The sequence below is a fragment of the Emys orbicularis genome, chromosome 11, assembly GCF_028017835.1.
Source record: "Emys orbicularis isolate rEmyOrb1 chromosome 11, rEmyOrb1.hap1, whole genome shotgun sequence".
Taxonomy (NCBI): domain Eukaryota; kingdom Metazoa; phylum Chordata; order Testudines; family Emydidae; genus Emys; species Emys orbicularis.
In genome coordinates, this window is record NC_088693.1 from 20,459,732 (window position 1) to 20,474,856 (window position 15,125).

The following is a 15,125-nucleotide window of genomic DNA, read 5'->3' on the forward strand; positions in this document are numbered from 1 at the left end:
CCCCTCTGATACTTCTTCCCACTGTGTCTACTTTAGGGTGTTCTATCTGGGTCATAGAATATACTATAGAAACTTCCTTTGATACTCTTCTGGAAATAGCTAGTATTTTAGTGAGTATTACTAAGAAAGAGAAAAATGGAAACACTATCAGATCTTTCCCTTTCCTAACAACTGAATAGGAGACGGGTTTTAGCTGCAAGTAGATACGCACAGATCCACACACTGATAGCACAGAGTTGCCATCCACCCCAGCAATTCCAGAATCATCTTGATACTGTTGAGGTTATCCTGCATCCCACATTGAATGCTGTGTGAGTCCTTCAAAATCATTTCCATTAAATGCCATCCTATTGTCACGTTTTTGATGCAATGTTACAATGATTCTGTTACCATGTTGTCCCATTCTCTTATGATGTGTCAACACAATCCAAAAGATTGCGGTGCATACATTTGTCCTGTGGGTTGAATTTAGCAAAATGGCAAACCCTAAGCATAATGTGCAAAGGGTCTAAAGGATGCTGCATGGCACGGGCAGCTAGGGACTTCAGAATTCTAATCCCAGTTTTCTCACTCATTATGCTGTATGATTTTGATCAGGTCACTAAACCACAGTGACACAATTTCCCCCTGTGTATAAGGAGAATAAGTGCAGATAGATGAGGGCTGCTGTGACTCTGACTGATTAAACCAGACTAAACAAACACCGGTAACATCTGACTAGCACTGTAATTGCAACATGCAGTACCAATAGTGCCACCACTACCTCCCATTAGGACATGTCAGTTGTCCTATTTGTGAAGCCAAGAATGCCACTAATATGACCTGTGATACTGTATGTTTTCATTGAATATGTCCTCCTCTCCCAACCAAAGGAGTGATAGATATTTTATCCAACGCAGAAAGCAGTGACTAGCAGCAGTGAAATCTGAATGGGACTAATGCCTTAGGCTTTCCTTTTCATCACACTGCCAGCAAAAAACCAGGAATATTGATACTACTTCTCAGTAAAAATCCTAGGTTACCAATTTGTTTGTTCATTTTGGGGTAAATAGGGGCTTGTTTTGTTTTTTGCCTAAAAACAGAAAACAGAGATTCCTTTTTTATAAAAAGTAATAAACTTTGCCAAGTCTGGGAATGACTGTATATAAATGATATAAATCAAGAATTACTCTCTTGAAATCTATTAGGTATAAACTACATATAAAACTAAAGGTGTAAACCCTTATAAAAATGGGCACGTGAGAGCAGATTTAGGCCTGTATTCAGCTCAGAAACTGATCTGTGGCATTGAGGAATTAACTGTAACTTGAGTATATCAGTAGATTAACTCTTACCACGTATCAGTGGTCAGTAAATGGCACTTTGGTATTTATAAATCACAATGGAAAGACATGAATGTGTGTCTTCTCATCAGAGACTGTTTTAAGACACAATTTTCTGAACTAGCATCTTTTTGCCTCAGCTAATGTACAAAGGCATTTTAGTAAAGATGGGCAATTTTGCAATTTCTGTATCAAAACATACTTATCCCTTAATCTTTAAATCATGACAATTGAATATAATACAAGTCAAAACCATCCAGCAAAAGATGAAAATGGGAATTAGCAAAAAGAGCTTTAGATTAAAATTTCTGGCACTGGAAACAACTGGTACAAAATCTCAATACCTCCTCAAGCACTTTAGCAACTTGGAGAGGATTTTGTATGTTTTGTAGAATGAATGATAGCACTAGTTACAAGGAAGAGAAGCTGTTATTCAAATGGGGATTTCATAATAATCATAATCCATAAATGTACATAAATGTAATTGAAAGCTTTTGTATCTTTTAAACATCAAGTACTGTACGGTACATCTGCTTAAACCACAGAGCATTTGTGCAAGAAAGTTAAGCTTTGTATTCCGGATATAAATTAAGACACAAATACAAACCAATTGTTTGAGGTCTGTTATCCTCAGCTGAGCTGCTGTAGCTATTTCCTTTTTTTTCTATAGACTAAAGCAAACTGCTTTCTTTTTACCTTGAAATATACATGTTTGTAGAGCTATTCAAGGGTGCTTGGGTTGAAAATAAAATCTAGATAAATGATACAACAAAAATACAAAGAAATGAAGTAGTGGTTCATGTGGTCTGCAAAGGCAAACATATTTACCCTTATCCAACACACACGAGAAATACACACAACTCTGTGAAATCCCTGGAATTATGAACAAATGGTTAAGTACTCAGAGCTTTCACGGAATTCAATGGGAGTAGCATGATCTTTGAAAAATCAGGCCACTTTGACATAAGTACCTACTTCAGGCGCACACATTTGCAATGAAAAAGGCTAGAACTGTAGGTCAACATTTTAAAAGATATTCTGACCACTAAAATGGAAAGGAACAAGCAAGTGGGCTCCTCTTCTGGAGCAGGAGGCTGAGGAGAGAAGTAAAGAATCTCTCACAAATGGTTTACATAAAATGGGCCAGTTTAAAGTTTGGACATATCCAAAGAATCATCTCGCAACCCCTTCTCCCCGTCCCCCCCCAAAAAATACTCAGGCTGATCCTATTTACTACAGAATCCTGAAGATTTTTTCCCCCAGGATTATTCAATCTCTGACATAAAAATTGCTTTTAAAAGAAGCCTTTTAGTTTTAGAATTAATCTTCCTTGGAGCTGTGAATCACATGCATGAATCATAATAAACTGTATGTCCTCGATAAGTTTTCATTTTAGAAGACACACAACTTCTTCAATTAGTAATTCTATAAGTACAATGCAAGAAGCATATCTGATTTACCCTATCAATATCTTGTACCAATATCAATACAATACCTAGACTGTAGAATGTATGTCCTATTCAATGGCATTTGAATGACCTTAAGGGCATAGACTATGTATCCTAACATTTCATTAGCACAGCAAGGTGCAGCTCTGTAACAATAAAGGCTTAGTTTATTTATATGCGCAAGTATTTATTTTTTTGCTCATCTGCATTCAGAGCCTCATCAACTTATAGAACAATCAATACCTGAATTTGTGACTCTGACAAACTTAGTAACATACCATCATACTTACATACTCATTGCTAGAAAAGAGGAAAGATGTTTGGTTTTGTTCTTGTTTCCTGTAAATTCAGAAAACTGGCTAAAATCAATATGCAGTTCAAAGTGGTTGGATGACGCCTACACTAATTGGCAAATTTGCTTCCTCCTTGACAATGGTCACAAAAATATCACACAAGGCATGCCCATTGATTTGTAACAAAAATGGTAGTGGTTTCCCAGAATGAGGCTTGATGGGTGGCTTGAAAATCAGGAGAGTCCAATTTGAAGACTTAACACAATTTAAAAAAATCCTCAATGAAACATGAGTTCTTTAAACTCATTCTGGGTAGGAAGCAATACAAAAGGAAAAACTATCCTGACTGTTCTTAGAGATTAGAGAGGATTTTGTAAAGTTCATTAAGATTGGAAAGCAAGAGCTGGTGATGGATGGTTGGTGGGTTGAACCCGTTGCGAGATCACATGCACTATTGTTTCCTCCTATTTGAGGTTAGGGTCCATCTTTGCTTCCATCACAGCAGAGAACCTCTTCAAATGACCCACCCTCCAAGATCAATTGAGTTTCAGAACTCCCCAAGGAAGAAAACTGTTCAGCTTATGGAACACACAATTGAAAGGTTGTTTGGACATGTTAATTATCGTTTGTCCTCGGCTATTGATACAGTTGCTTTTACATGCCTCCTTGCTTATCACCTCCCTTACAGGTCACCTTGGCATATGCATGTCTTGTAACCAATGAAGCAGGAAGGAAGGAGGGTAGGGTGCTATTGGCACAAATCATGTGCTGCTCTGACTGATAATAGCACAAATGTTATGCTTACGGCACTGCATTAGAAATGAAGGTGGGGTGCTTCTTCTTTACCATGGCACCCATGAAGTCCTTCACCACAAAACTGTTCCTGTCACAGACAGCCTGGTGAGTCTGGGTTATCTCCACTCAGACAGAGTCAAGTATTTCTGACTGTGAGACTTTTCTAGCTACTCTGCCAATTATTGTTCAAAAGTTTTGATTGATTGAGCATTATATGTAAAAAAGAGATACGGTATATCATACTATTACACCACCACAGCATGCATTTTCTCATAACCTTGCCCCCCCCCAATTTTTTAAAAACCCAAAGATAAAAAGTACCTGCACTAGGAGTTGGTGTACAGAATCGTCCATTTCCAAGAAAGCCTGATGGACACCGACCACAAATGTACCCAATATCAGGAGGTTTACGATCAACACATAAGACTCCAGGGAAGCATGGCCTATTGGCACAAGTAGTAATAGGTCGTACAGCAGCTCTGCCACCTAAAAGAGTATCCAAGAACTTTTCTTTATTAAATTAAATCTTTATTAAAAGTGAAACAGTGACTATATAAGCCCACCCACGGCTTTACACTACTTTTATTCTTTTAAAATACAATGAACATAGAATGTTCCCCAAATCTTGTGGCAAACATAAGAATGTCCTGAAGGCACAATGTATCAGAACAGCTGTTTCTTATTAAAGCAAGATTTATTAGTCTTCTAATTACGTGTTTTAAAGTTTATTACTCAGAGTTGTTTGGCATTTATCATGAACAGAATAGAAATTGTAATTTTCAGCATAAATGAAAGATTAACAGTCTGAGAAACTGCATTATTCAGATATCCCATATTTTAAAAATCATTGGAATCTATTTGGCAAACCTTGCCACACACGTACATTACCTTTAGAAATATATTGTAGAGTACATATGGTTCTGATCTAGAAATTGCCCAGGAAAGTCCGACGTTATGTGATACAAGGCTCTTTTAATTCATTTAATTTTGTACATAGTTAAATAATAGCAGAAGTTACCTGGTAATATGTAGTTATCTGGCCGAGAGCAGAGATAACAAAGGATGTATAAAGTCTGAATAGTGGTTGTATTTCTTTTTAAACAGTCTTCAGTGGGGTCTAGATCATGACACTCAAAATATTTTCAGTGTTAATTCTGCACATTGGTTGCAAAAGAGCTAGTATAAAGTAAATTGAAATATTTATGGATTTATGTGGTTTTAACGCACTGTGTAGACTTACTTTGGATAGTGGCTACCCCTGTGCAGCTGCACAAAAGAGTAAGAGGACACAAAAAACAGTTCCACCACACGAACCCATGAACAACAGCCAGTCACAATCCTCATCTTTCTGCTTCTTGAGTGTACTATAAATCCCAAAGAGGTGTGGCCCAGACTGCAGGCTCATGCCAGCATAAGGGGAGTGAAGGATTCCCCCTGTTAAGGGTGGAGCAATGTACATTGTAGTGTACGCTTGCTGCTCCTGGTGGCATTATGTCTGCTGAAGGCACAAAGGTTTTGGGAGACGTATATCCCCCCTCCGATTACAGGCTGTGGCAAAAAAAAATCCACAATAAATTCTTAATATATGCCTTGAGACCATATTTCTTGCACAACTGAAGCTCCTGCTTAACTCCGGGGCTGGAAATGGACTCCAGGAGAAGACTGCTGGCAGCCCGTGACTAGGGTAACTTCCTATAAGACGTCAGTCCCTTTGTCTATTTTCTTATGCCAGCAAAAGTGGAGTCCCTTACAGACAGGCATGAATAGAGATTTCAGTGCTAACCCAGCTGGAGAAAGTTGTTTGGATTAATAGTTTATTCACTGAAAAATACAGTTTTGAGTCAACCAAAACTATTCTCAAACTTGGGTTGAATGTGGTGAATGGTTTCCTCAGGAATTTTAAGTCTGTTTTGATGTTTTTAAAATGAAACATTTCAACTTTACATATAGAAACAACATGTCATTGTGAAATTTAGCTAGATTTTTTTTTTTTAAAGGAAAGGTAAAACACCGAGAGCTAAGTTAAATAAAAAAGGGTGAAAAATTGTTTTGGGCTGAACAAAATGTTTTGCTTGACCTGAAACAATTTTTATTTTTTGTGTGTTTTGGTTTGGCCACCAAATCGAAAGATCCATCATGAATCTTATCCGCACTAATAGTTCCCATGCCTATTGTCACACTTTCTAGTAATAATGCAAAATTTCTGTGTTCTCTGTTTTTTTGCATTTGGCTCTGTTCTATTGTGATGTGCTGGAAACAGTTATTTGTGATTATAAGGATGTAAAATTATGAATTCTTGGTACATATACTGCAAATCTGAAAATAAATGTCATGTCATAGCATAACATTACATACTTACCATGTGTGTCACTACTGTTAGGACTCTTAATTGCAGGAGCTTTCTTTGCCTCTAAGGGTTGCATTGACCATTCACCCTCTATTTTGTTCAATTCACCTTTGGCATTATTATTATCAGTAATGAAATCTTCTGTAATGTCAGCAGTGGCCTCAGCTGTGATAGGAAAGCATGGAGGTCAGGGAAGCAAGGTGTTAGAGCTTAGCTGTGATTGATGATAAAAACCAACAGTAACAGCAAATCAAAAAACCCCCACATTTGTTTATCCTGGAAGCCAACCATAAAACAAATGCATGCAAAGCAGATGAGTCAGCTGCTGAAAGTCATCAGGACTTCAGTACAAAAATTATAAGAAAATATATACTGAGCCCAAATACCCAAACTTTGCTTAAATGAGAGACACACCCAATATGCATAGTGATCTTCTATAGAGATATAGCTGGCAAGGGGTCCTCAAGTCCCGGTGTGTAATGTGGCCTGGCTTCTCAGATCTAGATGCCACATTGAATGCTGGGACCTATAGTTTCTCTGGCCCATGCTTCTATATGAAAACGAGGACAGCTGCAAGCTATATTGTAGAAGTCTGTGGGCTGATTCAACAGCTGTGCACGTTGGACACTCCTGTACTCAGTGCACAGGGATGTAAAATGAAAGGACTGATCGTTAGAGACATTTTAAAATATTAATTTCATGAACACGTTAGGGAAACTAACTGATTGAGTTAGGGACAGTAAAGTCCATCAGGATTCATATTAGCTAGCTTGATCAGGGAAGTGTGTGTGTGCACGTGTGCACACTCAGTCTATAGCTGGAAGCCTGGAAGAGCTATGTGAAGTTCTAGGCAGAGACTCTACAGTGAATCAGAGAGAGAGAGTATATTTTCTTTATTCCAATAAAGCTCCTTGCTCCGTGTTAGAAGAAAGTGACTGATTCTTTAAAATTGTCACATGACTGGAAGAACTGAATGAGAATGCAAATGAACACCTATTTTTTTGTTCCAAGAGCATAAGTTTGTGTTTTAATGTAATCTCTTCCCCCTCACACAGTTAAACTCAAAACAGAAAAGCAAACACAACGGCAGCATTGGAATTACTCAAATTGACCAAGTAATAGAGTATAGTAAACATCTGTATCCGAGAAAAGTGTAAATTTCACTGAAGGAAGAGTCAATAAGCCTGACAATACAGCTCATTGATTTCAACATTCCTCTATTATAGGCCAGTTTTTCACACACAGAAATACCCAGCAGCTTTCTTTCATAATCAACAAAAGAAAGAGTAGACGTCTTGGCAAGTCTGTCTCATACTGCTTGACATTTTTGGAAACACTTACAAATGAACTTCAATTGTTGATTTGTTTTCCCCCCAAAATATTCTTTTTATTGAAGACAAGCAGTTGTGTACGCATGCAACGGGGTTCACGGCGCACCCCTGCCTATCCAGCCCCTTGGCCCCGCTCCTCAAAGACTCAGGGACGCTCCAAGCTGGTGCAACACCCGTGCTCTTTACTTATGTCCGTTTCCCACCACTGGTTTCCTACTATATACAGGCTATTTACAGTGGCTTGACTCAACACAGGCCTGGTCAGCAACAAAGTAGCAAGCTCCTACCTCTCCCTGAGCCCCCCCTTCCCTCCTGGTCTCCACCCCTCCTTTCACTCAGTTCCTCCCATCCATATAGCTCCTATCTAATGAGGCTGGCAGGTGCAGTCCATTTCCCCTGATTGGGGCTGGAGTGGCAGGAGCCGATTGAGGCTTCCCCAGCAGCGCCCTGCCACAATACACAACTGAAAAAAGTAGAGAGACAGAGTAGATCAGATTCTTTGCACCTGGGAGGGTCCCTTTGCGCCACTGGAGCTGCACAAAGTGATCTTAAACCATTCCAAGGAGGCTGATGAGGATTTCCCAACATGGGGGAATCCTGAGTTTCTATAAAACCTCTCCTTGACCTGGTTGTATGCCCAGCTGGGAACTGTGGCTTTCCCGTGCTCGAGGGGGCAGTGGTGGACTCCAGTGGACTCCACTGGTCCACAGAGGGCTTAATTGTCTCTAGGAGAATGTTCTAGCTAGTGCAAGCCTGCTTTAATTGGGTTTGGTGTAGCGCCTGGCGGCTCCCAGGAACACAGGAAAGCATAAAGGTGACGTAGAGCCGCCTTTACCTTCCTCTGTACCCTTCCAGTTGTGCCAAGTATGCATTCAGCACAGCTGAAGATAGCATCCAGTAACGCAAACACTCAGCAGACATACAGGTGAAATTTACTTATGTGCAAAGGGCTTGCACAAGTGCCTTCTCGCCACTTAAGCTCCACACTACCCCTTATTATGGGAACAGAGCAATCTTTTATAGATGACTCCACAACCGATGTGCACCATGGAGGGGGCTCTGCATTCATCCCAACATGGCTTCAATGGAGGAAACCGTTGTGGAGTAGGCTATAGGAGGGGGGAGGGATCCACACTTATTCAGATCCAGGGACCAAATACCATGGCAATAGGTAGGCAGATTACACAGACAGTACTTGGAAAATAATCATGGATATGCTGTAGGGCTGTGCAGTAAAACAAAGATTTAAAACACCAGAAAAACCCAACACCCACAGCCCAATATGAGAATAGTCAAATTGGTAATATAATAGTAGCCTGATCTGTGTATTTAAAGGCCTGACCTTACTCCCATTAAAGTGAGTGGCAAGACTCCCATTAACTTCAGTGGAAACAGAATTGGGCCCTAATTTTTTGTCTGTCTATACAAGTAAATCATGCAAAACACTTACATCTGCAAGATTTACCATCCCCCTCCATTCCAGTGGGGCAAGTTCCACATATATAAGATCCAAAGGTGTTTATGCAAGACACTCCAGGAAAACAAAGATTCTCTTCACATTCGTTCACATCTTCCTGACAAGTAAGCCCTGTGGCAAAAACAAAGGAGAGGTTAATAAGAAGGAAAGATCTGTGTTTATTCCTCAGCTGAAATGTTCATGTAGACTGAGGCTTACCTCTTGACTATAAACTCATTACAGGGTACATCACTCATTTTAGAGCCAAATTCCCCAGTCTCACTTAAATCTGCTGTTATCTCACTGTTTATTATTACTGTCAGTTTTTGGCATCAGAACTGCTGAACTTGAGACAGCTTGTGGAAAACTTTAGACATCTTAAGGAAATGAAGCTTCATTTGAAGCTTTTGTCTCTTCTGTTTTTTTGGTTTTTTTTAATGTCATTTATTTGAGATCTTTGCCATGTATTTAAAAATCTAGTGTTACCATTTGGACTTTAGCATGTTGAGAGCTATGTTCTGATGTACTGTGCTGTTGTTTTCTATTTGAGCCACATTATAACAGCTTGTTGCTTGTCAACCTGATAGGGTTTGCTTGGAACAAATCTTACAAAATAACCAGATGGTTTTTGGAAATGTTCATGCTCTGTTCTTAAAATGTAATTTAAAGGGACACCCTCAAAGCAAATTTGGGGTAGAGTTTAGGTGTTCTAAAAAAAATAAACTACTGTAAAACTCAGACCAATACAGTGTGTGTCTTGCATTCCCTGCAGTCTTTACATCCCCAGACTTACAGCACCGGACTAGTTCAGGGGAACCTAAAAAGGAAACTGACCATATTAGTTAAACTGAACATCTAATAAACAAAGTGAGCCTGAGTAATCTGGGTTGAGAAAATTGCTAAAGGCAAACAACATAAATGAAAAGTTAAATCAGACTTTAAAAACTCATTTTACTTTAATAATAGTGTAAAGATTATATTATATTAATATTACTGGTAATGGCATTGGGCTTAAAATAGCACCTGACCATCTTAGGGGCATATGGACAAGGTAGCTAAGGTTCAGGTGGAGTATCCAGAAAGTTTGTAGCATTCCATGGCTTAGAGGTGGTGGGGAAGCAGAAGAAGTGGTATTACTGAAAGGAGTTTGGGACAGGGACTGTGTATTACTGTGTGTGTAGGGTCCCTAGAACAGTTGGGCCTCAATCCTGATTGGTGCCTCTGGGCAGGGCTACAATACAAATAATAGCTATGACTCTGGACAGATTATGCTGGCCTCAGATGGCTCCCTCTACAGATGTGGAGGCTGAAAGTCCTGCTATTTCTGTGCAAACCCTGCTCCCCCATCTATGGAGGGAGAAAAAACAACAAAACTCTGAGAAGGGAAATATCAGTCTCCTTGTATTTACAGAGGACTGACCCACTGAGGGATGCAGGGCCAAACTCTGAGTGTGATCCTATTAAATATACTGAAGAATAAGTAACCGACCATTTTGAGTTATAGGGCTATAATATCACTGAGGATTCTGGGAGTACAGTATTATGTACTATAAGAGAAACTAGAGTTTGTTCCATTACTGGAGAAATAGTATAACATTAGAAAAGGCTTTTAAAAATAATTAAGGGACTATCATTTCATTTTATAGATGGATCCATGGTGGTTTTGTAATTAAGTTATTGCACTTGTGATTGGATTCCAGATACCTGGGTTCTATTCCCAGTCAGAGGTTTTTTGGTTTTGCCATCAGTAAAGCGAGGAAAATATTGGTGTTGAAGGGAAATGAATTAATATTTGTGAAGTGCATTGAGATAGATAGAAGGCACTTTCCCCAGACTTTTCAAAAGCTCCTGCCCATGTCTAGTTCCAGTCTCACTTCCACACTCACTGAAGGTTAGTCTACACTACCGCATTACATTGGAACAGCTGCACCAATGCAGCTGCACTGCTGTAGTGCATCTGGTGAAGACACGCTGTGCCGACGGGAGAGCACCCTCCCATTGGCATAATTACTCCATCTCAACGAGAGGCGGAAGCTATGTTGGCTGGAGAGCGTCTCCCGCTGACATAGCGCAGTGTGGACACCGCTTTAAGTTGACATAACTTGCATCACTCAGGGGAGTGGCTTTTTCACACCCTGAGCGATGTAAATTACATTGACTTAAGTGGTAGTGTAGACAAGCCCCGAGACTCTGATGTCATGCTCAGGAATGCAGGGATATAATTCACTTGGATCACAGCTACTTAACAATGCATCCTGTGTTTAGTAAGTTTCTTCTCTAGAAATGGCATTTGGGAAACTCTCAAAAGAGTTAACATTTTGCTTCTACTACCTGTTCACTATTATGCTAAAATGGTGTTGTCACTTGAGCATGATAGCATTGCTTTCTCATTAAATTATTGATGGTTTTCTGGGGAATTGAGACATAAACACAACATCAAGGATGAGCTTATATTGTTGTCACAGAACTTGCCCTGAAGTAAAATCATCTACCTCCCAGCTGGCTTTAAGGTTCACTTGCTTATAATTGTTCACCTTCTATTAAAACATTGAGATGTATTCCTGTTTCACTCAATTATTTCTTTATTTTATTGTTGCTTTCTTTGTTTATTTGGTTGGGGTTTTGTTTTAGTATTTTTAGGTCAGGAAAATACAGCAAAAATAATGTGTATGGTATATAAATGTGCAAGAAAAATTGTGATCAGCGAAACCTGGTTTGTTCTTCAACAGACAGGAATCATAACCCATGGCTTTATAGTCATGATAATAACACGTTATTAAGTGTTGGATATTCTTCAATCTGCTGTTTATCCATTGTTCCAACAAAATATAAGTAGAAGCAAAGTGTTCTTTAAATCATACTAAAATATTCCTTAAGGGTTTTTAAACAGCAAGCTGGTGATGAAGACAAGCTAGTTCACATGGAATTATAGATCTTTATTCTCATATACAAATATAACACCAATGAGCCTGACTCTCCACATGAATGAACGCAGCAGGATAAAACTGGTGCGACTCAGTGGAGAATCAGGCTCATTGACTTCACTAGAGATACTCCTGATTAATGCCAGTGAAAATGAAATCAGAATCAGGCCCATAGAAATGAGAGCTGGAAAAGACTAATTAGTCAGCTAGTCCATCTCCCTGTGCCCAATGAAGAATTGTTCCCTATACTATGTTTCTGAATGTTTTATCAAATCCAGTTTTAAAAGTCCCTAGTAATAGGGTTACTCCAACTCTCCTTGGGAGACTATATTCTCAAGCCGAATAGAAGACTTCAATCAACTTCACTCTTAGGGTATTTTTTGGATATTCATCTTACACTTTCCCTTTCTAAATTTCTTTTCCATACTCAGTCTTACATAGCAGGTCTCTTTCAAGATTTCTTCTTACTTACTATCTGAATTTGCCCTCCCCAAATACATTGGCTTGCATTTTTCCAGGTCTCATTTAATTTATTTTCTGCCCATGTTTTAAAATTTCTCTAAGCCCTTTCTCACTCCTCACTGCTGTTCATGTATCCTTCTACATTTTGGGTCATCAGTGAATTTCATTAACATGTCATTTACTCCATCTTCTTGAACATTAATAAAGATATTAGATGAGGCGTGACCTAATTCTGATCAATATATTGCTGACTTGCCTATTGGATTGTGGTGTTCTCCCCCCCTCATTATTAGCCCCGGCTCTTTTGCAATCCCATTTATTTTATTTAAGGAATTGGCATATTGCTTCGCCCTCCCAGTTCCCTACTTCAGAACTTGCAGTGAGAATGCCAGTTTCCAGCTAAAACACTGGAGTTTGTACAATGTATGTAGCCCGGTGAAGTGCTTTGACAGAGCTTTAACACCATGGATGGGAGGGTGGGGAGGGAGGCAGAAGGGGGCTCAGATACCCCCCAGGATCCTATTTGCTAGTGCATACTTTGCTTCAAAGGAAGCTGAGAAAGATGATCCTGGATTATAGCATGAATATGTGTGTGCTTTCTTTGTGTGCCAGCAAAGGGAATCCTAGGCTGTATCTTAGCTTCAAAAATATCAGTTGTCATGTCTCAGTAAGAAATCTCTCTTCATTCCTTCTGCAACTTTACAGTTGTTAGTTGCTTAGAAGAAAACAAGTAGGAGCAGTGAAGGAATTGCTGAAAGAGAAGGTGCAGGGTACAAGCTGCAGGGATGCATGACTGTTCTTCTGTTTTCATAAGGGTTTAGTAAAATCTGTTGGCTGGCTTTAGTTGAGTCCCTCCTAAACTGAAGTGAGGTTTTTAAATGGGCATATTGTGCATTTGGGCATTCTGACCCCACTTTTAGTCACCTTTCCAACAGTAGGGCAGTAGTTTTATAGTGTACAGCAGCCAATACTATTTCATTAGTATATGTTTTATGTGTGAACTTGATTGTTTCAATTTTTGAAAGTGGAGTGTAACTTTCAGTACTGAACTTGTGAGTATCCACACTGACAGGTGGTTTAGTTCCAGGAGACATCGACTCAAGAACGGTAATGACCTTTCACCACTAGACAACTGATTTTAATCTGGCATAGTTTGACAGCAACTGAAAGGTGTTACTCTTTGTGGCTGATTCAGCAGACTTTGTGAAACACAGAGGCATCTGAGTGGGATTGTTCCAGAGCTTATAAATGGCTACCATATTAGTCGCATCAGGGGAGATGGAAAGGAATAAGTATTTGAAGACTTGATGAGAACAGGGGTGAGGCATATTGGAGGAAGTTTTCACTGCCAGTGTTGTGTTGTAGTTATTCTGCCAATAAATAAGTGACTTCATTCAACAAGGTTTCTTATCTGGTGCAAACATTTAAATTCCATTTTTTAACATTTCTCTAGTTCAGTGGTTCCCAAACTTGTTCCGCCGCTTGTTCAGGGAAAGTCCCTGGCGGGCCGGGCCAGTTTGTTTACCTGCCGCGTCCGCAGGTTCGGCCGATCACGGCTCCCAGTGGCCGTGGTTCCCTGCTCCAGGCCAATGGGGGGCGGCAGGAAGCAGCAGCCAGTCATCCCTCAGCCCACGCCGCTTTCAGCAGCTCCCATTGGCCACTGGGAGCCGTGATCAGCCGAAACTGCGGACGCGGCAGGTAAACAAACCGGCCCGGCCCAGCCCGCCAGGGGCTTTCCCTGAAGAAGCAGCGGAACAAGTTTGGGAACCACTGCTCTAGTTCCTATTCTAATCTTGAAATTGGCTTGCACCCTATATTAACATTCTTGAAGAAAGTTCCTGCTATGACAAAACAATAAGGACTTCTGTAAAGTGCATTCCCAACACAATGTGTACTGTACATTTTGTTTAATCTCTTTGTAAGGTTTATCTTGGGCTTTTACACTCTAGTTTTTCAACAACATATCAATATTTCCAATTAGCCAGAGTAAGCAAATGACTTGAATCTATTTATGAGCAACAGGAAGTTATGTGGATGTAGCTGGCTGGTTTAGTTTTATCTTTCTTTAACTTATACTTTAAAATGAAAATGACAGCGGCATATCATCTGAGATAAGTAATTTTAGCAATTTTGTAAATGTACTATTTTGTATTGTAAATACTCCCATAAGACCACTTTGGTTTGTCAGCAAACATTCCGGGGTTTATTTTAAGTATCCCCCCAAAGAGTGTAGAATTATGCCCATGTCCAAAATTATTTTAACAGCAAAACCACTTGAAACAGAAAAAGAGATCACAGGATCATAAAGAGTCACAAGACCTGATTCTCAGCGGGTGTAGCTCTATATACTTTGTTGGCTTCAATGGAACTGTAAAAATTTATACCAGGTGAAGATTTGCTTTATAACAGCTAGAGATGGAAATTCTTCCTGCATCTACCTGCTCACTTGTACAAGTGATTGAACTATTCACTGCAAATCAAAACCAAAGGCCTAAATCCTTTGTAGGAGGTCCAGATATGTCTGCCCCTTCGCCTACACTGTTTGTTTGATGCTTATTCTGTCTCTTTCCAGGTTTCAGTCTTTTACCTCGTTCTTTCTTTCCTTTCAGTGCATCTCCTGAAGCTTCCCATCTGTGTCTGTCCCTGCAGTGCTTTCTCTCATTCCTTCTCTCATGTCCTTTCAATCTCACCCTGCCCCCCAACTCCACCCAGTCTCTTGCTCCTGGTAAATGAAAGGTGAAATATGT

At 39.7% G+C, this 15,125-nt stretch overlaps 1 protein-coding gene across 1 annotated transcript in view; it reads right to left on the reverse strand.

Annotated features, from left to right (window-relative positions):
* Window positions 1-15,125, reverse strand: part of LOC135885737 (von Willebrand factor D and EGF domain-containing protein-like) — a 253,396-nt gene that overhangs the window by 66,677 nt on the left and 171,594 nt on the right. The window contains exons 19-21 of the mRNA XM_065413644.1: window positions 8,987-9,124; window positions 6,218-6,370; window positions 4,180-4,344 (exon numbers count right to left, since the gene is read on the reverse strand). Of these exons, the coding sequence (XP_065269716.1) occupies window positions 4,180-4,344; window positions 6,218-6,370; window positions 8,987-9,124 (456 nt within the window). The remainder of the gene's footprint in view (window positions 1-4,179; window positions 4,345-6,217; window positions 6,371-8,986; window positions 9,125-15,125) is intronic.